Genomic DNA, 25,734 nt, shown 5'->3' with positions numbered 1-25,734 from the left:
ATCGATCAACAAAGGTTACATTTTCTTTTGAAGGAACAAAATGTTTGTCCTTTCCAGTATTGCGGACTTTCTGTTCTTTTTTTTTCGCGACCAATCACGACTCCGGCACTCCAAAATAATTCGAATTTCGTGACGTCATAATCGAAAAGTAAATCTTCTTTTCACTTCTGTCCACCAAGAAGCAACGTTCTGCCGCAAAGTGAACACTAATCAATCTCAAAAATCTGCTTCACCAGGCTACACCACCTCAGCGTTGCACGTCGGAGCCCGCGTTTCAGTCTGTTCAGCCGGCCGAGAGCTTTTTAGGAAATAATTACGGGTTCAATTAAGACAGTTGAATGCGCGAACCGTATCCGACTTTGTATCGGACCCAGAAGAACGGAGGTTAGACCCGCCGCACGTCGCAATGGAGTTCATCCGCCGAGCACGAGGTTCTGTGTTCGAATCCCGGCCGCCGTTAAGCCGATCTACCTTTTTTCGAGGAGGCAGGCGTGTACATAAACAAAACCTTGCTTCACATATTTTAACTAGACGGTATATAAGGAACCCCAGGTGTATACGCAACTGATTCGGGGCTATCCACCGCGGTGTTTGTCCCGTAGCTCATGAACTGTATCGCTTTAGAGCGTAAAACTTCCAAGAATTGTTAGATCAATATGTAAGTGTTATTACTATCGTTGAAGTTACGACAGACAAACGAAGCAATTCATCTCTATCGCACGGCATTAATCGCGGGCTTTGCCGTGTTCGTCCTGGTTTCGCTGATTCGCTAACCGATGCACTTCATCGCGGCAAGCGTGTGTTAGACGCGCTTTAGTTGATCGTTCCGAGTTTGAAACATATTTGCAGCTTCGTCGCATCTGTACAAAGTAGCGCGTGATTTTAATCGACTTCTTGCTTTACTTTTCAGAGTTACCGTTTCTTTCGAGTTTCGTTTGCTATGCCCTACGTAGTTTATGGTTTCCTAGTACTCGGACGATGTTCAATAACTGGCACAAGCGTTGCGGAAATGGTTCCGACGGACAGAAACAAAAGTAAAGGCGCGGGTAATTAACTTAAAGAAAGAAAACGTTTAAGGCATCGGGACGCGTACAAGGCATCGTTGCTTCGGCGCGCGGAGAGTTTAATTGCGACCAATTAAAATAATTACCCGGATGTTTGTGAAAGCCGCTGATTGTGCCCCGTTAATGATGTGGTCATGCGGCACTGAAGAAATCTGGTCGAAACCCCCGTTCGCGAGCGCGCAGCCGAACAAATGACAAAGCAAAGCGACGCAGAAATCGAAATAAGCAAAGCTGGCATCTCCCGAAATACATGACAAAAAAAAAAAAGAAAGGAAGTGTTCGTGGGAGCGTGATAGCTAATTTGTTCGGCGTCCAATAAAACGTTAATTAGGTTAAAAGTTCTTTCGGGTTAGAAGCTTTCGTTTTTATTTTCGTGTTTTTCTTAGTTTCCTTGCCCCCCCCCCCTCCCTCTTAACGCATTCTTATGCACGCATTTCACAGCCACTCGTCGTAGACCCTTTGTAATATGTGTTGGCCGATGCAAGCGGCAGCTTACGTCCAAAGCGGGTCGACTCGCCAACACAAAACACGTGTTCTTCAGCGCCACCTAGAAGGCGTTTCAAAAAAGCGCCGAACGGAGGCGATTTTAAGCTTCTCTCACGATCTACAACTTCACAATAAGTTTTGTGTTTTGCTAGGCTTGTTGGATTTATTCGGAGAGAGCTTCACCTCTCACGCCAAAAATAAGAAAATGCAAGAAAGGCGGTATTTTATATCGGAGGCAATCTATTCGCTGCCAGAATAAACATATGCGTTCGCCAGACAAAGAGAGAAGATAAAATAAAATAAGAAACAAATGACAGAAATCGCGCTTTCCGCCAATCTCGGAACGGCGCGAGGCGCGAGAGATTCACTGGGCGCGCGACCGTCGGCGAACGCTTACTTACGCTCCATGTGGTTCTCTCTCGCGCCATTTTGCGTTCGCTGACCAAACGGCGCGGCTGTTTCTCAAGCGCTTACAGTTGTTTCTTTTCTTCTCCGGATAATTGACTGTTGGAGCGACTTCTCCGCCTCGGCGGCTCGCCGATCGTGCCGGAAACCCCTTTCGGAACAGACATCTATATATATTTATATATATTCCGCTCGAGATCCACCGGTTCAGGAGAAGACACGCGGTCTATGTATGTATATACGCGATATATGCGCAGGAGCCATCACACACCCGTGGCGCACGCGTTTTTCGGATCCCTCCGTCCGTGCGTATATGGATGGCGGCCACGCTGGCTCCGACAGCGGATAACCTCGAGTCCAGCCCCCCTCCCCCCCAATTCCGAAACTCTATGGGCGCGCGATCCGTTGCGTACGCCGCCACGCGCAGGTTGGTCGATTGGCCACGGAGTTCCGGAAGAAGCTGGAAAATCTCGGCTCTCTCGGGTCGGTAACGTATGACCCCCATCGTTGAAAGTCCGCCACCCTTCTCCTAACCCTCTATTTTCCCGTCCCCCCAACCTCTTTTTTTTTTTTTCCTTGTTCACCTCGGTTTTGTCGACACATTTGTTTCTTTTTCTTTTTTTGCTCTCCCTCCGCCCGGCAGCCGTCGCGCGTCTGTGCCGTGTCACTACTACTTCTTTGTACGACGTCACATTTCGTCCCGAGTCGATCGCGCGCGCTTTTCTCTCCCCGTTTCGAGAGCTCGCGTGCGTGAAATCTAGACGATCCGGAGAAAATTACGAGTGTAGACGAAGGAAAAAAAAAGGAAAGAAGAGAAATACACGATGTGCGAGCTATATATATATATATATATATATATATATATATATATATATATATATATATATATATATATATATATATATAAATAATAGCGAGATGAGAAGAGAGAGAGAGAGTTGTAGTGGGAAAGTGGCTAAGGAGCGGAGGAAACTGGCTGCGACGGCTGCACTGCTGGCGTGTCTCGGCGTCGATCAGCGTCGGCGTGTATAGCCGCTGGGAGGACGAGGGACGGGGGGTGGGGGTGAAGAGAACCGAGTTATAGTTGTGACAGGCCGGTGTCGTATTACTCGTCGAAACAAATGACCCGCTGCGGTGCGACGTTTCGCAGCAGCGTCGTCGGCTAGGGTGCGGCGGCAGACGCGTTCTCTGCGCCTCGGAACCTCACCGCCGCGCGATTCTACGGTATAGTTGAAGGGCGGGGCCGGGTTGTTGGCACGTGGTTTCCCACGCTACACTGCCCCTCGCGCCAGCCTCTCGATCTTCTTTTTCTTCTTTATTTACCTCGGCCCATTCCAAACCGATCCCCTCCCCGCGATTTCTCGCCACGACTACAAGTGTACGGCCACCGTTACCCGTTCGTACCCAAGGTTCGATCACAAAGTCCTCTGCCTGCTGGTCATGGTAGTGTGTCATGCTACCTCTGCTGTCAAGCTCCAGCCTCTCTCTCTCTCTCTCTCTCTCTCTCTCTCTCTCTCTCTCTCTCTCTCTCTCTCTCTCTCTCTCTCTCTCTCCTCGCACGTGGCGAAACCACAATGCCCGCTCGTCATAGTGATGTGCTGTGGCGGCCGCGGCAAGATATTCGATTTCGCATCATCGAGGCTTTGCGTCTTCATTTGCGATGCCGTCTCTCTTTTCCCTCTAGCGGGAAAAGAAAAAAAAAACTAAAGAAAGAAAGAAACCCGGTCATTGTACGAGGCGCCGCCGTCGCCTCGAGGCGGGTCGGAAAGAGCGGGGCAGGTGTTTCTGCGTTTTCCCACGGCACGGCCCCGCTGGCACTTGTTGTCGGACGACAGGTAGATTTTTTTTTTCGCCGCGCAAAGGACGAGCACTCATTTCATCTATGCCCCCTCTCCTACACTGCTCTCTCTCTATCTTATTTGCTTGCTTGCCTGTATTTTTTTTCGTCTAGCTGCATCCCAAAAGAACGCGCGCATTCTTGCCACGCGTGAGAGACTAGCTTGGCACCACGGTATAACTGCGTCACCTGCGCGGGCGGAGCGGAGAGCACCTGTTTTCACCTGTGAGGTTGTGGTAGTTGTTGTTGTTTTTGTGGTTGTTGGACCAACGAACAACAAACCTGCCAAGCTGGCGAGCGTGCGCGCGAGAGGCGATGTCTAAAATATTCTTGTCTCTTTTCCGTGGCGTACAGTACGCAGGCACATGCAAATGGCCGCTGAAAAACACTTCAATCGCGTTCCCGTCGTCGCTTACTTCGCGTCGTTCACCACCGCCGATGCTGCAAATCGCCTACATCGACTGCGTTGGACTGCAGAAAAAAAAAAAAAAAGTACCGCCGTCCGCGGGAGCTTTCTGCTCGAACGCACTTACCTGCCGACCGTCCAGAACGCGAACAACGATAGCGGGGAGGGCAGTTAGATTATAAATGAAAATATCTGTTTGTTTTTGTTCTTTCTGTCTCTCTCTTTCCTGCCGTCGCGGTCCACTCATTGCCGTTCGTGTTGTCTGGCGAACCCATTTCCCGGACGAATAATGCGAACGAGCGACGCGGTGCCGAACAGAAGAACCGCAAAAAAAAAAGAGAGAGAAAGAGAGAAGACGCTCACTAATGGGCGGGCTTTGCCTTGCGCACATGCAACGCAAATAGAAAGGCAACGATGAGCGAAGGCAACGTAAAGAGTAGGTGGGCGGCGGAGAATGTGTTGGGGGCAGAGAAAAACAAGCGCGTCGCGCGCCGGGAAAAGAGAGAGGGAGGGAGAAAGGAGCGCCAGAAACGGTGAAGATTGCTTCCTTCCAGAAGATTCATTTGCAAGCACCAAATTTGGCAGGAGTGCTTCGCTGTTTTTCGGTGGGAGGGGGGGGGCGGCAGTCTCTCCTGTGGCACCGCTTCCGCGTTGTCTCTTGCTGCGGCTGTGGCATGCTTTATTCAGTGCCGTTCACCGTCTTCCTTGCGCTTCAGAATGCAGCACTGTCCGTTCTTGCCCGGCTCTTGCTCGCCCTCACTGGGTCCCTACTTTATCCGCGTTTATTTGGGTTTTGGATCATTCAGGTTCGGCGCGGTTCCGGCGTCTGTTGTAAGAAGGCAGCAGGCGGGGGGGGGGGGGGAGGTACCAAAGAGGAGGGAGGAGGAGGTGCCTTGGGAAGAAAAGTGTTTCCACTCCCTCTGGTACGCCAAACACACGTGAAAGGAGCGCTTGGGTCTCCCGGCGGTGAAATTTGTAAAGGGCGTCCGAAGAACCGCCGTGTTTGCAAAACATGGGGCCGTCTTCTCTGTCCCTTTTTTTAGTTTGTTTTCAGTGAAAGAACAAAGAAAGAGATGTGCATGGAAGGCCCGAACAAGCACATGTAGGCCGTAAGAAAGGGTGGCCCACGGGCTCGTCGGAGGCAGCACCTCGGGTCCGTGCGATGAAAAGAGGCGTCCTGCAAAGTGTCGAGTGCCGCGAAAATTGGCTAACTGTAAGCATCGCTTCATAGTTGGTTCTCTTCACTGCATCATACGCGGTCGGGCATTCGCCAATCCGCACGCTCGCCTGTAGATTAGTACGTTAAACAACGCAGCTGGAACAGGTTCTCCACACTCGAACCGAAGGGTTTCTGCCGGAGCGACGGTGTATCTTTCGATACAGGCATGTGTTCAGAAACGGAAAACTTGGAACGTCGTACAGGCTTTGCGTTCTTGTGAGAGGTAGAGAGCTAATATGGAATGCTCGGAAAGGGGCGCGTGGAAGGATCGAGTCTGTTCCTCGTCGATTTTGTCAACGTTTACGAGAATGTGGTGTCGCACGTGCAGCGCTATCGGGCACAGGAAAGACAAAGTCACAAAAGAAAACCTGCGTTCTAAGGTTATGGCAAAAAAGAAAGAGCCAGAGAATCCAGTTAAATAGTCAAAAAAGAAAATCCCGCCTTTATTTAACCGTGGGAGTGGATATACAGCCAAGCTGTTGCCGACGTTTGGCACGCATCACCGCCACAAGCGACGTACGTCACGCACGGAGACAAGCACGTGCAGCATGCATCCTCATCCTTCTCAGCCCTCCGCCCAGCACAAGTCCATTGTTGAACTAAATGAATGTTTAAAAGTAAATTGCGTCAGAAAAATGCGTAAAGTACGACTTACACACAAGCTGCAGACATGATAGCTTCGGACTGTTATTCGAATACATGAGAAGACCGAAATCTGTTGCGCGGAAACACAAAGACAAAGCCCTTGTTCAGCTGCTGCTTCGGCTACCGGTTGAGGTCTGTCTGAGTGGCCGCGGCCTCTAGGTGGTGGTACCGTTAGGCACAGCGTATATCCTTCGTTTTTGTAGGCCGTCCGCCTAGCGCAAGTGCGTTATTGAACTGATTGGATTTCTCAAAGGAAAATGCGTCATAATATTCGTAAAGTACGTGCTGCACACAACTTGCGGACATGGTAGCATCGGATTGTAATTCGAATATACGAGAAAACTTAATTCTCTTACGCGCAAACTCAAACACAAAGCCTTCCAACTGCCGTTTGTTTTTGTGTGAGAATCGCGCACGCTTACAAAACATATTCCGACCAACCAGAGGCTAACAGCTTCGCTGTAAAACGTGCACCATCCGCTTATACGAGCACAATGTTCGCACGTATTTTTCAGAGCACACCAAGCCATACCCCACATTTTTTGTGAACGCTGTAAATACTACACATAGCCCCTCTTCTCTACACCTTCCTATTCTCAGTTCCTCTAACTTTCCTTCCCTCTCTACTTTCTCCTCAACACCACTCCCTTTGTTGGCTGATGTTCAGGCGCCAGACGCCGGCTAGGTGGTTACGGTGCTGCCAGGACAATTCTGGTTTCCCGTTCTTTCTCACCACAGCAAATAAAAGCATGCTGCGCTGCATGCGATTAACGTTTGTGTCAGAGGGATTTCTGCACCACTCAACACAAGCAGGTCTGCAAATTTACAGGAGGCGGTGAGGGTGTTGCTACGGGCTTGATCAGGCCGTCAATATCTCCACCTGAGCGTCTCCTTCTGCGCCAAACATGCCACCATTTGTCGATCAGCCCAGTCTCTCGCAGAAATGTGAGAAGAATGTGCAACACTTCCCTTTGGACTACCCGTGGTCCTTCCAGGAATACTGCTTTACTCGTTCGTAAGGAAACACTCCTCTTATCACGCTGAACAGAAGCGCTTTCCTTTCAAGGCAGAAGCTCTTGCAGGAGCGAATTTATACTTTCGTGATTCACTCGTTCTTTATTCATTATTCTCCCTGTCATCTTTGTTTCCCCCTTTCTCATTCCCTCGGTGTAGGGTAGCCAACCGGACGTTATTCTGCTTAACCACCATGCCTTCTGCTTTTCTCTTTCCTTCCTAGTAGTACTAACGAAAGCTGATATTTATATCTATGACGGTTATATTCTCTCTCTCCTTCTCTCATCTGTCTTTCTTTCTTGTTATCTTTTCCTTGGCATGCAACCGGCAAGAAGAAATAGCTGTCGCTTCTCACAACTGCCCCTTCAATATATTTTATTTTTGTCCCTGTACCTTCGGGTTAATGGCTTTTCTCTCGGCGTATACTCGACAGCGCCGCGTCACAGCTCCCTGCTGACACTCGAAGCTGAAGGTGCGTTTCTCGCTCCTCGTTGAGGAACCATCAAAGATAGACAAGGCCAAACACCAACTCACCTAAAGGAAGACATCTGCTTCTTTTATGTTCTTTTTTTTTTCGCGTGTGAAAAGCTCTCTCGTCTTGGCCTTTTCACCATATAAATAGCCGGTACACTCGTTAGCGTACTCGAAAACATAATGGCTGACAGATTACCACCGGGCTGCCTCTTTTTTTTTTCCTTTCTTCTTCGTCTGTTAACTTAGCATACGTGCGACTTAGCAACTTTTCTTTTCACCCTTGTTAATTTCGTTTATGTCTCGGCTCTAATCATCCTCGGTCTGAGAGTAACAGAGTAACAGCACAGCTTTTCTGAAACTACACTTGTCACGAGGCAGAACCGAAAGCAAGAAAGAAAGAATAGTAGTTTGCCGGCCAACTCTTCTTGTATTTGATGAAGCGGGAAGGGAAATAAAAGGAAACAATTAAAATGGCCAAATAAACAAAGACACGAGGAAACCTACTTCGTCTGCCAACTCTCCAGCTCGGCTGTCACTCAGAATCTCTCGCAGACTGCGCGGCAATCTGTCTCGCTCATCGGTGCGGAGCCGTCCTCTTGTATTACCAGTCGTTACCGCGGGGCTGCGAATACGAAGAGCAGACGTTGCAAGATTCTGTTCTGATACTTTTCTTTTTCTTTCTCTCTCTCTTTCTCTCCATGCAAAAGCAGCGATGCGTGCTATGCATTTCAACCACGGCTCTTATTCATTTAGTCGTCCTTTTTTTTTTCTAACTCTTTCCTGCGCATTCAGTGACTGCGATGCCTGAAAATAGCGAACGTGGTGCCTAGGCGCGAGTTTTTTTGGCTCGACGAAGGGAAACGCCTGTCGTCGTCACAGACGCAGTCTGAACATGTCGTCATCAGCAGCAGCTACAGGCCGACCCGCGTGCTATGTTCAAAAAGTCACCCCCCCCCCCCCCCTTCCAGCTATCCTGTTTCTGCTGCTGCTTATGGAAGTGGATAACTCGGGTGGGAGGTGCCCCAGAAACAAGGGTTCGCTCACGCGCGTCGCCCGTATTGTATGCACGATGGGCTTGGTTCTTTATTTATTTAAGAATGACGCGGGAAAGCTGATAGGGCTGAACTCGATCGTAAAGTTTCTTCGAGAAATGCTTTGTTCTTTGAAAGATTTCGGCGCGGTATCGTGCCCCCAGTTTACGGACCGTATTTACGCCTGTAGTACCTATTTTCGTCTAAGACCTCTGCCCCCCCCCCCCCTCTTACTTTTCAGGCCAAAATTTTTAAAGAACGAAGCAAAAAAAGAAAGGTTGGAGTGGGGAGGGGGGTTAGCGGGAGCATTAAAGTTACGCGCCACAAGGCAGGCATCTGCATGACTACCATATCTGGTGACGACGTAAGCGACATCGGGAGCGGGAAGAATTAAGAATCTAAGCCTAACGCCAGTGCTGAATCTCGAATTAATGTGTGATAGTGTGTAGCCTGTGGTCAATGTTTACGTTATTCTGAACGTCATTCGCGGCGTCGTCCGTGAGTTTTAGTGGCTCGTATGCTTGACTCGTGTAAGAGCCACGCCGTGCCAAGATGCCGAAAAAGAAGTGCGGGTCTTTGACGAGTAAATGCGGTAGGCTTACTATTCTTTCATATTGTTCAGTCACGCAGAGCTATGCGTATCCTTTGGCTGTCACCTGCAGGCGTTGCAAGGAAGCAGGAAGGAAATAGCCGCTCACGTGATTTCTAACGTCTGTGTGTTTTTGATAATTCGACAAAAATCTGTTTATCTTTATTTCTTGCCTTTGGTGGGCGCTTGCGTGTTCGTGACGTGCCACGAATCTGAAGGCTGTCGGCGAACACTCGCTTATTATTATTTTTAATGACCTTTGCGCTTTTCCTACCGGGACACATCCAGACTAATCATTACATTTTCGCCAAGCTTGAAGCAAAGCAAGCCTGTTTGACAAAGGTCCGGTCAAGCAAGTAGGTAGACTGACAAGTCCATTAAGTCTCTAAATTGCATTTCCCTTCAATAGTTCTGCTGCAATGAACAATTAAGGTGTAGTTCCTGCAGTAAGTATTTACGATGAAAAAGTATTTGCTCGTGGTTTCCTTTTCTTTTTGTTTTACGTTTAAAAGGAAGAGCTCATGTTTTGCGTGGTCGCTATTTTCCGTGCAAACGTCACATACACGCATGACCTTCAGGAGTACGTACTCAATTACACAAAAGAATGTGTGCACTAATAACACTACAGCTCATATAACCGGTTTGTGCACTACAGCGTCAGGGGCAGCATTCATAGTTTTTCGTTCGCAAGGGCTGGCTAGCTGGCTTCGGTAATTATATTATCGCTGTCGTGCATCCTTTATCCCGGAGCCTTGTAGCTAATAGTGTCGATACGGACCTAGAATATTTTGTTAAGGTCGAACGGCTTTTTGACTATGGTATTGTTGTATAAATAACCCTGTATTGAATGTTACTAAAATTTCTATATTACATCACCTAAATGAGAAGAAATAACTGAAGATAATTTAGGCTTTCAAGTGTTTCGTCAGTTTTCTGTGCCCGGCTATTGTCATGTAAACGTATAAGATGGCTAGACAATGTGCTGGATTTGGACATTTGCCTCGCTTTCTTCATCGGTACGCTCACGTTTCGCATATACTGTCTCTCTATTCTCAAAGCGTGTCTACAATCTCATTGTCTTTTTCATTATGTCGGGGTTTCGCGGCTGTTTCTTTTCGAACAGTGACTCGGTCTTACCTCCCGAGTGCTCTTCGGCAACGGTAGAGAGTGCTCGAGATAACACTCAGCCACAAATTGTGTCCCCTATTCATGAAGTTGGTGTTTTCATCAATTTGTCACTATGCGCCACATTTCCTACGAAACGATACTCGGAAGAAACGCCCCTTCACACCATCACGACTATCTACCAATGCTTTTCTGCACTTCATCAAGCATGATGATGACTTTGCCCCATTGCAGGTCACTTTGTGGTGGTGCACCCTTCACAGGCACCGAACAAGCATGACTGGACCTTCGGTGAGAGGTGTTGGTACGGATTTTGTGTGTGTGGTTAGACGATCGCAGACACTCCTTGCCGGCCACATAAAGTTCTGACAAAAAAGGAGCAGTAAGCGTTTCCATTAGGTAAAGCTGAATACTTTTCATGATAGACATTGCAAACGTATGAAGCTCCCGGTTACTCAACATTGCGTAGTTCTCGTTACATTACGTGCAAATTCATCTGGCTGAACGTGGTTGCTTATCTGTCGCTCTCTAATTTAGTCGTCTGTTTAGTCCTCGCCGTCGTCACAGCAGTTTTCCTGATTGCACCACAATAAAGCAGCTACATTATATGAAGTCCCGCGCTAATGTTTAGTAAATGCTCCCTATCTCCGGTATTTAATGATAAACAGAAAACCTGATTGGTTACTACTCTAATGATGCGCAGTAGTCACACTTTCTCAGTATTTGGGATATGCGCTGCGAAAATTCACGTGTTCCTCTGCGAAACTTCCACTCTCGCACGTCTGAGCGCTTGCGCGGCCATCGTCTGCGCGCTTCTGCCGAAACCGCTCACTCAGCAGCACCGCCTCTCTCTACGCGGTATCTCTTCACACAAAGGCTCGCGCTGAGTAACGAGGTCCACTCACGAACCAACAAACACGCCAAACAACAATGCAAAACAAAACAAAAAAAAATGCCTCCGCCACCGAACAGCAAACACGCGTGTCGATCGCGCGGCGCTAATCGCTCGCGCCGAGTGGGCGGAAGGCGACGACAACAACGACAACGGTGGTGATCGGCGATGCTCGGGGAATTCCTCGCAGGCACGCACACGAGAGCTGTCTCTCACCGCGGCGTCACGTTGGAAGGTGCTGCCGCGAGCGGTGGGGGCTTATCTCTCCCGCTATCGACGCGCGGGTCTCGACCGGAGAGCCAGAAGGAGCGAAGGCGGGTCAGCTGTCGACGCCACACCCCTTGGACGCCGGATAGCATCTCCCTAAATGAGCTCCTTCGTTGTTTTAATAAACACCCGCACGCCCACCGGCTGGCCGTCGTGCGGGCCGGCTTCGTTGGCAGAGTCGCACGAGAGAGCGGCGCTCGGAGGTGGCTGAGATTTGCAGGAAAACGGCGCTAATTAGAGCGGCCCAGCCGGCATTAATAATAATGGCTCGAGCGAACGCGTCTGAAGCTGAAGAAAATGGGCAGAGGAACTGCAGCTGACCTGATCATCCTTTTATCTCTCTCTCTCTCTTCCTCCTGTTCGCACCTCTCTTTGTTCGACATGAGCCGCTAGCTGAGTAGGTGAACGAAGAATGCATCTGCATTCTTTTGTTTACTTTTGTTTAGTTTTTTGTTTTTCAAGCCTGCCAACGCAAGTTAAAAAGAGTGCGTTGCAAAGGCCAATACGTCAGTCCCAACGGCCAATAAGAGGCACGCTTGGAAATCGCGTCCCGGAACGAAGCCTACGTGCTACGCACTGCCGTAAACGTGGGCAGATAGATAGAGACTTAAAAAAGAAACCAAAGTGAAAGGAAGGAATGAGCAAAAAGTAGAGGAGACGTTGGACGGTCCCCGCTTCCTTGTCGTCCAAACATTACTCAAATGGGTGTAAATATTCTTGTGCAAGTAGTTTTTTCGTATTTCTTTTTTTCTGTCTCGGGAGAAAAGAAATGCGCTTAGTGGGAGTCGCGTTCACAGGCCTCGCTAAGTTCACTGCCAGCACCGTGAGTGCAAATACCAGCGGATATATAATATAAAGTCTGCCCTTTTCAGTGACAAAGTTTAGACCTGGAAAAGGCTGCCGAACCAGCGAGCTCCAACACACACACAAACACACACACACACACACACGCACACACACACACACACACACACACACACACACACACACACACACACACACACACACACATATATATATATATATATATATATATATATATATATATATATATATATATATATATATATATATATATATAAAGTGGTGAGCTACTAGTTGGTGCCGCAGGCGGTATTGCTATTGCTGAGACATATTGTGAGCTCTGGACGGTGTCGTCTCGCCTACGACGGACGAGCGGGCGGAAGTTCCTGGCACTTCCGGCTCACTGCTGCGCAAAGCTTCCGGTCGCATGTTTGCAAGCGATTTGCCCGAACTGCGTATAGTCGTTGATAGGACACGTGCCGAATGTGTAGCGCTTTGTCAACATACGTAGATATAGCGGCTTCGCACGTCGCCGTTAAATTGTGTGTTTCATCTCTCTTCTTTGTTATTGGTGTTACTGTTGCCTCCACGCGTTCTCTGCGTGAAATGTCGCCCCTATTCCCGCGAAAAATTCGCTACGCTTATGACGTTACAAGCTTTCCAAAGCAGGAGGCGCTGTCCTCGCTAGCTAAGTAAGCATTTCGCATACTAAGTTACGCGCATTGTTTTAATTTAACAGTGCAACTCGTCTTACTTGAGCCAACCTCTGTATTGAACTGTAATGCCAGCCTTAGAGCGTAATTTATACGGGCCGCCCGTTATCGTTCGCGTGTTGTGTCTTCTTGCACAACTTCATGATGTTCCAGCTTTCCCGCACGACTAAATCGCCACTTAGTGAATGCTCGCAGCTTGATTTACATCACAGCCACAGCACCGGCTAAATGTGCCGAGCGTTCGTCGTATGACCGAGAGGCCTCATGTTTTATTTCTGACCCAGACTCTTCAGCCACACGTCTGAGTGTTGGTGGAGGGAAGATTGGCTGATCATTGATTCGGTATGTGTTCGTTAATATATGCAGTCATTGGGGCATTTGTGTCAATAAGGGTAATGGATGGCGATTGGGTAAGAGCAACCCTTGGAAAACATCGAAATCGCCCAAGGGGGTTGGGGGGGGGGGGGGCCTATTATGTATTTGAGACATTTTTTTTTTTCTCTCTGTATGTAGCGCGAGGCCTTTTCATGGCGTATCTTTGAAGCATGTGTAGAAGATGTCATTTTCGGTGTTCCGCAAGTTCGCGCTAATTTTGTTGCGTCTGGCGCGCGGATATTAAGTATCGTTCTCGCTTTCACCTGCGCTTTGCCACTTCTTTCGTTCCGGTCATTCCCCCTGTCCTCATTCACACAAACCAACGCGCACGTACACACGCAGAAGCGCTCCTTTTCGTGCCACCACAAATAGAGCGACCAGAAAGCAGAGCGGAACGAAGATTGCCAGCGACATCAGCGGGCGCCGACGTAACACAAGCGCAGCTCAAATGTGTTCAGCAAACGAGCCAGCTTGGACTGCCGCGCACGCTATGAGGGCCATATTTTTTTCTCTTCTCTGGCTTTCTTTTCTTTCTCACCGCAGCCATCTCGGTGGCCTGCCCTGAACTTTAACCAAGATTTTTCTTGGCGTCCATCGTTTTCCCTCTCTCCCTCTCCTCTCTGCCAGGGCTCGCACGTGGCCTCGCCTCCCTCCCTCCTCCTCTCCCTTTTGCCGCAACTCCCATGGCAGCTCGAATCTGCCAGCCGCTTATATATCGCCGCTGCAATAAAACCGGGTGATGAACGATTCTCAGGCGGCCCCCGAGGCGGCAACAGCGTCGATGTCGTCGGCTCGGGGCCGCGTTCTCGGACAGCGGGCGGTCTGGCGAGAAGGCGCGGCTCAGAGAGGAGGAGGAGGGGAGGAAAGAGAGGCCGTGGGCGCTGGCTGTTTCCGCGATTCCGCGGCTCTCATAACGACCAGTCTCGAGTTTTTTTGGCGGGCCGCCGGGGCGACGTTGACGCCCCTGGCGTGACACCGCTGCGCGGCGGTCAGTCTCGAGGGTGCCGAGACTGCCCCCCCCCCCCCCTTCGGCCGGACCCGGCGTCGAAACAGACGACGGGGAGGGAAGCCCGCGTAGTGTAGAAAGGGTGGCGCGGGAGGGCAAGTCAACCCGTACCCGGTGGCCCCCGCTGTACCTGGTCGTCGCTGTTAATGGCTCTGAATCGTTAGCGGAACGGCGCGCGCCACGTCAGAGGAGGACACGGCTACGCCAGGCCCTGCTGAGGAGAGAGCGGGGGTGGTCATTTCTTCGCGACTCGAAATTGACGCCGCTGCAGCGAACCGACACCCTCCCCCACTCTCCTCGCGCGCAGACCGTCTCCAGAGACGCCTCGGCGGTGTACTTATACGGAGCGCGGAGGAAGCGAGGGTGAATAATGCTGCCAACGGGGGAGGGGGGGGGGGCTCGGTTTGCGAGACGTGTCGTCGTAGAAGTGACACCTTCGGTCGCTATTACGGGCGCCGAAGTGCGATTGGTGGTTGTGTTTTCAGGGTAATCCGCTGGCGCCAGTGAAGTATGCTCTCGAGGCGCTTATTCTTACGCTAGCGTGGAAGAAAACACGATTAGCTGCTCTTCCTTTTCTCTTCTGCTTTCGTTTGAGTGTTTTGCGCTTAACGTTGTGCAATTTCGCAGAATGCAAAATCAAGAAGAAGCATCTCGCGAAATACGCTTTCCTTTCTGACAAGAACAACTCTTGTCGTTTGTTGTTGTTTCTGAAAACGAAGTGAATGGCAATTGACACAAAGGTGGCGTGGAAGTATACAGACTTTTCCTTAAAACAAGGAAAAATTTCAGCATTGCCATATGTTGGGCATGTTGGTAAACTGACGTGGAAAACATATTTAGCGCCAGCGGACAAGGACAAAAGGGAGCGCATTGTGGTGTCGTCTCCCTTCTGTCCTTGTTCGCTGGCGCTAAATATGCTTTCCAAGGAAAAATACGCTTTGCATAAAGAAAGGAGATACATTACAAATTATCCCTGCTGACTTTAAGACACCAGTGCAGTGTGCATTGCCGGATATTAGGTAGTTGTGTGCCGAAAGCGAAAGGAGGACACATACAGGAACACAATGACACCCAAAACATTTCGAGAGACCACGATAAGGGTTTGTCAGAAGGCAGCGTACAACGGCTCTGCTTGAATGTCATTAGCGTCGGCGAACACGAATGCCACGCGCGGATAAGGAGATGCGCACACGATCGCGTGTCCGGTTATCGGCAGCCCAGGCACAAGGTGCGCTTAGAGTTCCACTTAAATAGAGTCCAACAAGGCCAAAACACAAGGCCCGCTTAGGGTCGGGCCTTGTTGAACACAAGCGGGCGCTCGTGGAGAGATAATAATTTATCCCGGTACCCATTGCCATGGTAGTTACGGAAAATAGTTACGTTCAAGACGAGATTTCATTTTAAAGAAAGCTTGCCGCGAGCAGGGTTTATAATAATAAACATAGAAAAATTATGTAGCCAAAGTATTCTTTAGCTCAATATGTTTACAGCAACCCATGCATAATACGAACAGAACAGCTTTGTTTACTTTTGCAATGCCATGTTTCGTGACAGGATGCATACACTTTTTAGACACATTTTCGTTCATTTCTCAAAGGCCCGAGGAAATTACGTGAGGCGAGGGGGGGATATTACAACAAGTGTTTTAGGTTATCCGTAAGCGTCTTAGGTACTATTTACGGAATACCGGAAACGTAGAAATAAGAAGAAGAAGAAGAAGAAGATGATGATGATGATCATTATTGGCATCCCTTTTGAAACGAGACGACAATAGTCCCCCGACCTGCTTCATCTAATCATGGTTTACTACATCAATCTGAGCATCTCTTTTTGATCTTTTCCTTCTTCATTGAAACCTCTACCTCTACATGTATATTGTACAGCTACCTATGCCCTGTAACTTCTTGGGTTCTATCAATCTCTTCGCTGCTTTTTATTTATTTTTTTCACCAATACTGTCAACAGCACTGGATGGATGGATGTTATGAGCGTCCCCTTTGGAACGGGGCGGTGGGTTGCGCCACCAAGCTCTTGTTGTTATAGTGCCTAATGTTCTACCTAAATTAAACAAGAAGAAGAAGAAAAGACACTCTATTAGCAACATGGCGCCATCTGGCGATGTTCAATTCAACCAAAGCGTACAAGACTATTATAGCAGTAACTGATTGTGTGTTGCTCAAACGCTGGTGTAAAAGCGTTGGTAACGCCTTAATCATGAGTGCGAATTGGCTTCGATTATTTTTTCCCGCTACGAAAGCAGCATAAAATGAAGAAATATAGTGTCTCTGACGCTTTGTGGTTGAACAAAACTGCCCCCAGAGGTTCGCTACTACCGCCGCTACTGCTGTTCTCCTCTGCGGCATATCGGCATCCCGCAAACTGCGGTACGTACACGGATATGCTAAAACTATCTATTCTGACGATGTATGTTGTTTGAGTTCAATACGGCTCTTAAATCAAGCGGGCAGTAGCCTATGCAGCTTGCCCGTGTAATGTTGTAGCTCCCGTTTCGATCGCCTTGGATCGTAATCGTAAAGCTGTTCGGTGTATTCGTCGATGCACCATCGGAGTTGCACGACAGGCTTTCCGTGCTTTGTCGCTAGAAAACAAAAAAACATCTCTCCGTGTAAGTTTTCCCTTTTTGTGGCGTTATTCTGCACATCCTTGCACGGGAAAGATGTTCCGGTGCTGACTGTATATTTCTTTCGACGCGTCTGGGGCCACTTCATTCTTATTCTGCCTTGTCTTCCTCTGCTTCCGCGACCGCATTCGTCTCGCCGCATACGATCCAGGTTTACGTCTTTTCTGTCGCCTCAAGTGGCTTTCTTGCCTCAGCGTGCGCCAACGTCTGACGCCCGCTGGACGTCTTGGTGCTCTCTAGTTTCCCACTTGTATGACTACATGCATTTCCATAAGTTTCCTTTTTTTCTGCGCGCGGTTGTTCAAGTTGCGAGTGACTACTCGGCGGTCCCTGCGGCTTTCACCTCGTTTCCCATTCCTTCTTCACATTTTCTTTCCCTTTAGCTTGTCTTCACAATATCCTGGGATCCCGCAACTTGCTTCCTTTCTTCAGTCGAAGGAAAAGCAACAGCGAAAAGGCAGAGTCTCGGAATAGGTGAGGCCCGCCGCGAACGTAGTGAACAGGAGGGGGAAGGGTACCTCAATGTAGGTGATTTACGGTGCACGCCTATCGAATTTCCAATTCCCGTTGCCCGTATTTCGTACTATATATCTCGGTTTCTTTGCTGGCTGCTCCCGAAGTCGCCGACACACTTTCACACCCTCTCCACCAATCCCTTCCCGCCGCAACGCCTTCCGTTGCGCCCGTCCTGCGGACCTCCGTGGGAGGGCCCCTCTCCCCTTCGTCACTCCTCCTCCTCCTCCTCCTCCTCCTCCTCCTCCTCCTCGAACACTGTCTGCTTCTCGCGTTTCATTTTACCGGCGCTCTTTTGTTGCCCCCTTCGTGCCAAACCTATATACGCTGTACAACACGCACGCGCGCGCGCAAGCGGGCCACCCTAAGAAAACAGACACACAAGCGCGCACCTCACTTTCCGGCGACGCCGGTTCAGAATTTATTGGATTCGATCATCGCGCACGCTCGGCGTTCCCCGCTGCTTGGAGCGCTGGCTCGTCGTGGTAGCTCGCCGTGCTTTCCGTGTATAGATGGGTGGCGGGCGGCGAGTCGGTTGGACGCAGCCCACCTATATATATATATATATATATATATATATATATATATATATATATATATATATATATATATATATATATATATATAAAGTAAAAGTAGGGGTGGCCTCGGATGAAGTGCGCGCCAATCGGTTCAATTACCCAATCGACGACGTGCATTGTATACCCAAGTGCGCGCGCGGCTCTCCGACACATTAGTCGGCCGGTTTCATCTCGACTGTGCGGGCCGGCGTCGAGCACCAATTTCAGATACCACTTTCTTCCTTTTTTTACGTTTGTTTGTTTGTTTTACGCGCGTGCTTGCGCGTTCTCGTTCGTTTTCTTCGGGGTCTCTTTCTCATTTTGTTTCTTTCTTTTTCGGCTTGGCAATAACACTCGCGCGATAGGAAGGAAGGAAGGAAGGAATGGTTCGCTTTGGGGCTGCCCGCACACACTGCTCTTGTGTGTGTGTACCCTCCGTGCCACCACCACCACTTTCCGTAGGGATGTTGGCGCTAGCTCCTTTCGCCTGCTCGCCCACCGTTTCCCGCCATTGTTTTCGTCGGATCCTTTGTTGCGGTCCCTCTCGGTTCCCCGCGCGCTGTGATGATGCTCGCCGTCTTGCGCAGAAAGCAAGGTGCGAGCCGATGACAATGATGCTCGGGCTTTCTTGCTTATTATTTTATTGTTATTATTATTTCCTGCGTTGCTTCGTCGCTGCCTCTGTAGAAGAAGAGATCGAGAGAGAGACAGAATGCGTACTCTTCTCTCTTGTTTGTTTAGGCCGCCCCTTACCTTATTTTTTTTTTATATTGGCGTGTGTTTTTCAGTTTACTCTTCTTGTTGGTTTTTTCGTTGTTGCCTTCCCGAACGAGCGACTTGATAAACGACTGCCTCGCTGCTGAATGGCGAGCGGCCAGACCGCATTTCAGACGCCTGGGTGCTAATCGCTGCGTGAAATATTTGCACCTGAACGGCTTGCGCAAAATAAATAGAACATAATAATGAAGACAGTCTAAATCGATGATGATGGTTGCGCATTCTTTCGATTCACGTTTGTCTTTTTTTGTCTTTTTTTATCTCTCTCTGTTTCTGTCTTTCTGTTTTCAGCGGTTCCCCGTGGTTACTTTAACGACGCGGTTCAGGCCAAGGTTCGCTGTGCCGTCTGGCGACGCTGTAATCGCATGCAGATGGTTCGGTGAACGTTACGCTTAAACATCGAGCTCAAACACGGAATAACGCACCTGTTTTCCATACGCAATCAGTCCTTGATGTTGGTGGCGCAGCCTAACCTGTGTTTCTCGATCTATCATGCTACGTTTCTCCCTGGAGGGCATAAAAGCAAAGTGCTCTGTGTTCGCAGCTGTTAGAGGTGTACTTGCAAGTTTGAACTCGCCGATGACGAGAATAAAAGCCTGTTTTATAGTCGAATGCCTCATTTATGGGTCTGCCTTTTTTTTTCTTTTCTAGCTTTAGCATCATCTTCTAGTACGCGTAAATCGTATACACTATGGTTTCCTACTGAAACAATTCTTGATGTAGTTCTAGAATTTCAGTGATATCCGCATTACCAGTAAAGGAATCATGAGGGTTCTTTACTGATCACGAATAATAATAATAATAGTAATAATAATAATAATAATAATAACCTGGCGTACCCCAAAACAACGCTAAGCAGTGATCTTAATAACCGGCGGATTCCACGCTTATGCCGGGGTTGGTTATAAGCGAAGCGTTCTTTAGTGTTTACCAAAATGGCTCTATTTCACTTCGACGTAACTCAGCGCAGGCTTCTCGCCCAATGCGCGCACTGTCATCAACGCACAATCATCATCATCAATGGCGCATATCACCCTAAGCAAGCAAAAAATGCAATGGCTCATCCCTCTCGTAATGCAGAGGCTACAAGCCCTCAGCAAAGTGAAGCGAACCGTGCCTACAATCATTGAAATCGCCCACACAACACACAGAACAGCGCACGTTTCAATCCCCTGCTTAGAGGATGCAACGACGTAAAGTCCAAGAGAAACGTCGTTGGCGCGAGTCTGATCCCGCTATACGAGCGCGCGAAGCCGCCGCTAAGCGTCGACAACGAGCCGAAGAAGCCCGAACTGCGAAAACAGCAACGCCACGACGCGAGAGAGCGCATTAGCAAGTGTGCAGTGGGCTTTCGCCTTCACGCGCTACATGAGTGTGACATGCTGCCGAATATTTTTTTTTTTACTCTGCTGCTCGTAAGAAGAACATAACTATACTGGACTGGTTGGTGTGTGCTGACGGATTCAGTAGACTTCAAACGCTAAGTCACACGACCAGAAATCGTTGCCATCATTTCCAAACTCACTCGCACAAAAAAACAAATACGCACGGAGAGGCCAGTGACTCCCTTTTTATGCGACTATCTGTGGGCGTGTGCTTTTGTGGCGCAGCCTGTCTCCGCAGTACAGTCGCCGAACATAAACAGCTTCGACCTGACCTCAATTCGCGTGAGTTACGTTTTGAAAGGGTTCCTTAATGCCGCGTCGTTTCTCTGCCTTCGAATTCTCGTGTTTTATTTGATGTAAGCCTCCGCCGCTGTATCGCTAAAGGCCAACACAAATCGGAAGCACTCTAAGTAATTCCCTCTGCTATACGACTCCAATCGCCGACGCCCATCGCTGAGCATGCTTCTCGCTCGTACGGGCTCTAGCGGACGGACTCCGCGCTAGCAGGAGCAGCTAAACTGGCTTAGCGAGAGACACCGGGCCCGAGCTTTTACATCGCAGCCGCGGTGGCGGCGCCGATGCTCGTTTCGTGTTATGGCCAGTCTTAAGGAAATGACCGCGTCAGATTTCGCCCCGATGTCGTGCTTGTCGAATATCAAATAGAACTTGATACGCGCCGCCGGATCACTGGCTCCCGTTCGCAGCCTCGTCGGATGGAGGCTTCGGGAGAGTACGTGTCCGCGCTTCGCTGGACTGCGCTGATTTATTTCCCTTATAAACCGGGGTGCGCTCGTTCAGTATATATAGCCTTTATACCAATACCACGCGCTCGCCTTTCGTATCTTTTTTTTTTTGTGTGTGCGTGTCCCACTTGCCTTTTCCTCGCAGATGTGAAGTGATCAGAGTTTCTCATCCCGTGTCCCTGTTCTCTCTCGCTTTCTCTTTTCTTTTAACGCCGAGTCATCAAAACGTCCCTTCATTTTGTGTCTGGCGGCAGGGGCGTGCGCTTGCATTTTCCCGTTTAGAATTTAAGTGAATGTGTGATTTACGTGGGTCAGATTTGTCTGAGAACGGAAAAAAATATATATAGGTCGTTTTTTTCCCCCACTCCGAAGCTAAAAGGAAAATGAAAGAAAAAAATATAACAAACGAGGAAGTTGGGTACACTGAGTCGAGGGGTTTTCTTCTTATTATTTTTGTACGGTTCTTTTCCAACTCTCGGCCCCGGAAAGAGTTACTGCTCTCGATCAAAATGCTAATGAGTGGCCGTTCTCTCTGCTTTGCCTCTTCTATCCGTAGGTGCCGTCGTTCTTCTGAAGGCGTGCCTGCCGTCCGGAAGTTAGGCCTCGTCGTCGTTCCCGATGGAAGCCGGCAGGACGCCGCCCCCTCCGCGATGGAGGAACCCGCCGACGAAGCTCCGCAGACGAGCGTCTGCGGGATTCTGTCACTGGGCCACCTGCAGTGTCCAGCCACCGACGCCGTCTCAGCTCGTGCTCCTGCTTCTAGTTTCTGCCTCGCTGCTAAGCCTCGTCCACGGGCAGCGGACGAATTCGAGTGAGTCATGCAGACCGTCCCATCTAGTGGCTTTAACGAGGAGTCAACGCCGAGGCGTAGCGAGATTGTTTGAATCTTAGGCCTAACCTGACATCTCGGTTATGGGAAGCGAGACAAACAGAAAACACTGGCGGCTGCAGACAGGCGCGTATGTACGCCTGTACCGTGGGAGGAGGGGAGAATAACCTGAAGAGCGCAGGTGCTCGGAGTCTAGTGGTGTTAATAAACTACTTTGAGCCTAACCGTGCTTAATCCTGACCTTATATATAGCGTTCCTGCAAGATTCGTGCTTTGTGCACTACCTTGAATTCTTATGCGTGTTTGAACGTGCGCGCGCGCGCGCGCGTGTGTGTGTGTGTGTGTGTGTGTGTGTGTGTGTGTGTGTGTGTGTGTGTGTGTGTGTGTGTGTGTGTGTGTGTGTGTGTGTGTGTGTGTGTGTGTGTGTGTGTGTCATTCTATTCTCACCCCTTCCTCCTTTCATCCCTCGTCTGGAGCAGTTATAGTATGCCAAGACTGTTCGCTATAGGCTAAGCTCTCCAGTTATAGCATTAAACTTCCTCTCCGTTAACCTATACAACATTGGCGTTGACAACAGGCTGAGAGCAGGCACAAGCAAAATGTCAAAGATCAGCCAAGTGGACAACCAGGTTGCTGCTCTGCGTACAGAGAACAGAGTAAACAGATGGAAGAGAGAAAGGATGAGGGAAAGAATGAACGCACGAACATGCGCAATGAGAAAGCGAACGGTCTCCGAGGCTCTTCGACTGTACACAAACTGGTTATTACTCCCGCGCCGGATGGTTGGATACATCGGAACTCGTTCAAGCCACGTCAGTGATGAGACCTACGATTCCCGAGGGCGACCCGTGTCCCGGGAGAGGCCATACACAGCCGCTGGATAAGTCGTGGGCTGTGAGAAGGCCGGGGCCCATCCGCCTCTTCTATATTATTTGTACAATTTATTTGTATAATCACTTTGTAAATCAATTATTTGTACAATTGCATACTATTTTTTGTTCTTTTGATAGACATACGACAAAGTCGCCTCCATTGAAAGTAACATTATATTAATGTGCCGAGAGGGCGCGAGGCCCACATATAGCTAGTTTGACACGTGCGGGCGTGTATGCTATTCACCCCGCCGATATAGGTCCCGCCGATATAGGTGAGCGCGAACTACTCGTCGGGACACAAGCTAAGGCACAACTGGGACACTACTGGGACACTACTGGGACACAAGCTAAGGCACAAAATTGTGTCCCAGTCCTTAACTTGTGTCCCAGTAGTTCGCTCTCTGAATTTAGCCGTTCTTTCATACCAACTCGCCCATTTTTCACTTTTGATCGATATAGGTCTGCAGTCTTCAATGTGCGGATTCGGAACTCTGTAGAACGATGGCCATATGATATCGTCGGTTCCGTACCTAGCCGGCATGACCTGTCTGAGCTTTATTGTGCGCCTAAATTCGGGGCATCTATCTTGTAGTTCGCACCACCAGTTGTTTCTTTAAAATGCAGTACACAGGCTGGTAGTAACTTCTCTTGCAATTAATCGCATTACTAATTGCAAGATGGGTCTTGGCACCACATACGCGTTCTTAAATATGTCGTGCTCTCAAAGCCGCGGCTCAAACAAGCACACTGCTTATTGTCTACTCCGCTACGACCTTCTGTATGGCTGTCGGCCAGAGTTGAATGTTTTTCGTTTTTTTTTTCTTTCAATTTCTAGTCAGTCCAATTGGAATACACGTACCATGCGCGATTGTCGCCTTAGAACACTTCACGCATAAAAAGAAAGAAAGAAAAGAGCTCACGTCACTGCGCAGGTCCCCGCCCCCAGCAACGGTTCGCCATCGAGCCGACGGACCGGTCAGCCATCCTGGGCGACACCATCGTGCTGGCGTGTCGGGTCATTGACAAAGCCGGCACGCTCCAGTGGACCAGGGACGGCTTCGGCCTCGGCAGTGACCGCGACCTGTCGGGTTTTCCAAGGTACTCTATGGTTGGAAGCGACGACGAAGGTGCGTGACACTCGTCTACTTATTGATTGATTGATTGATTGATTGATTGATTGATTGATTGATTGATTGATTGATTGATTGATTGATCGTGAAACTCTGTCGCGTCAAATAAAATAAGAGTCAGGCTACTCTTGAGTCCCCGGATCTCATTGCCGACTTTGAATTACTGCGCTTAACGCGCGTTGTTCAAGTGCGCCTGAGTGAATTTATCGAGGAGCTGATTTGTCAGTGAAGGGGACTTACCGGCGTGCAGCGTCACTGTGGAAAAAGTGTCGCCAGTAGTGACGTGGCTAGTTACCTGCAACCTTAGACTTTAGTGCCAACTGTCACCGAGTATTGTCCCCGTTAGTTCTTGTTGTCGGACAGACATAAAAAAAAAAAAAATTCGTTCTCCATTTTACAGCTTTGTAGCTTGTAAAAACAGCCATGTTTTGTGTAGAAAGCAACTTTTTTTGCGGTAATAAACATAGAGAAGCCCATAGTGGACAGAATGGATGGTGGGGTTATGTGTAGCTTAACTACAAATCCCCCTCCCCCTCTCTTTTTTATTGCGTTACCATTGCGAGTGTGTAACTGAAAAGAATACTTCTTTCCTCGAAGATGCAAGCGTGTGTCGAGTGAGCTCCCAAACAGCACTTTGTAATGTGGTTTGTGAACGCGGTTTAAATTATGAATCCGAGACCGAAAAGAGGTGCGACGTAAGGCCATCGCATTTATCCCTCACTTACCGCTGTATTGCCACTGAGTTTCTTTCTTTCTTTCTTTCATTTCCTTTCTTTCTTTCTTTCTTTCCCACGACACTGGCGTAGTGAGACCACGTGACCTGACAGGGCGGTTGTTTCCTGTTGCCTTACAGGTGATTTTTCGCTTCAGATCGGTAGCGTAAGCCTGGAAGACGATGCCACCTTTCAGTGCCAAGTTGGCGCTGTTGAAGGCGTAAAAGGCATCCGATCAAGAAGCGCACCTCTGACCGTATTTGGTGAGTTCTTTTTGCTTCAACCTGCCTGTTGATTAATCATTTAGATCATCCATTGAGCAAATGCCTAGATGTACAATAAGGAGAAAGGCTGAGTAAGTTCAGACTAATACAGCATTCTTCTTTCAAAATACAATTTTTTTGTTATTTCGCAATTATATGTTGACTTCTAGAAAAAAAAAATCAACAAAAGTTTTTTTTTTCATTTCATGCCAGTAGCCCGACGCCAGTACATCTGCCTGGCGTCACAAATTTCAAGATATATTTTTGCATACCGGCCGTTGTGGTTTGGTAAAAGTTCTCGGAACTTGCCAAGTTCAGTCGTTGGCTCTTCTAGAATAGTCCATCTTTACCGATAAAAAAATAACTAGGCCCCAGCAGATGGCGGCCATATTTATGACGTCACGGTGGGCTGGTGCGGAAATATTGAGATGATGTCGCCACCCGCCTTTTGTTCCTGCGTCTTTTCTTGCTAACCAAACCTCTCTTCATGGAGACAACGTCTTTTATGGCATTCTAGAAGGGCAGTTTACCAATGTAACTGAAGATTTATTTTTCTTCATTATTTCTTTTTCTCTCTTTAATTAAGGCTTTTAAGAGTCTCTTTAAGTCTCTCTTTAACCTCCGGAATCGCGCTGTGCTTCGTGCTGAAGAGTTACGAGTTCCCTTTCTAATAAAGCAATGACCAAACAAGCGACGCCTCAGCTTGGACCGACATAAGAAATAAACGCTTCTTTCCGTTACGGCCACAACAGTGGTTGCCTTTTTTCTTACCTCAGCCTCCAAGTTTAAGTTCGTTTTTATTCACATCATGAAGAGGCGGGCATGCCAGAGCTTGAAGGGAACAAACTTCACTTGTAGTCTTCACCCCCCCCCCCCCTCTCCTGCTAGTTCTAGACTAACGGCAAGAGCAATTTGAATTCAACTTCAGATCAAGGATCACGACTTCAAACTCC

General features: G+C 48.8%; 1 protein-coding gene across 4 annotated transcripts in view; it reads left to right on the top strand.

The window, feature by feature from the left end:
- The window catches only part of LOC142583217 (irregular chiasm C-roughest protein-like), a 188,198-nt gene that overhangs the window by 118,194 nt on the left and 44,270 nt on the right, over window positions 1-25,734 (top strand). For all 4 annotated transcript variants that reach the window (XM_075693583.1, XM_075693584.1, XM_075693585.1 and 1 more), the window contains 3 exons: window positions 21,528-21,782; window positions 23,608-23,802; window positions 24,659-24,781. In XM_075693583.1, the coding sequence (XP_075549698.1) occupies window positions 21,590-21,782; window positions 23,608-23,802; window positions 24,659-24,781 (511 nt within the window). In that variant the 5' untranslated portion in view covers window positions 21,528-21,589. The remainder of the gene's footprint in view (window positions 1-21,527; window positions 21,783-23,607; window positions 23,803-24,658; window positions 24,782-25,734) is intronic.

The sequence above is a fragment of the Dermacentor variabilis genome, chromosome 5 (assembly GCF_050947875.1).
Source record: "Dermacentor variabilis isolate Ectoservices chromosome 5, ASM5094787v1, whole genome shotgun sequence".
In the NCBI taxonomy this organism is placed as follows: Eukaryota; Metazoa; Arthropoda; class Arachnida; order Ixodida; family Ixodidae; genus Dermacentor; species Dermacentor variabilis.
This window is presented reverse-complemented; position numbering and strand designations above follow the sequence as displayed.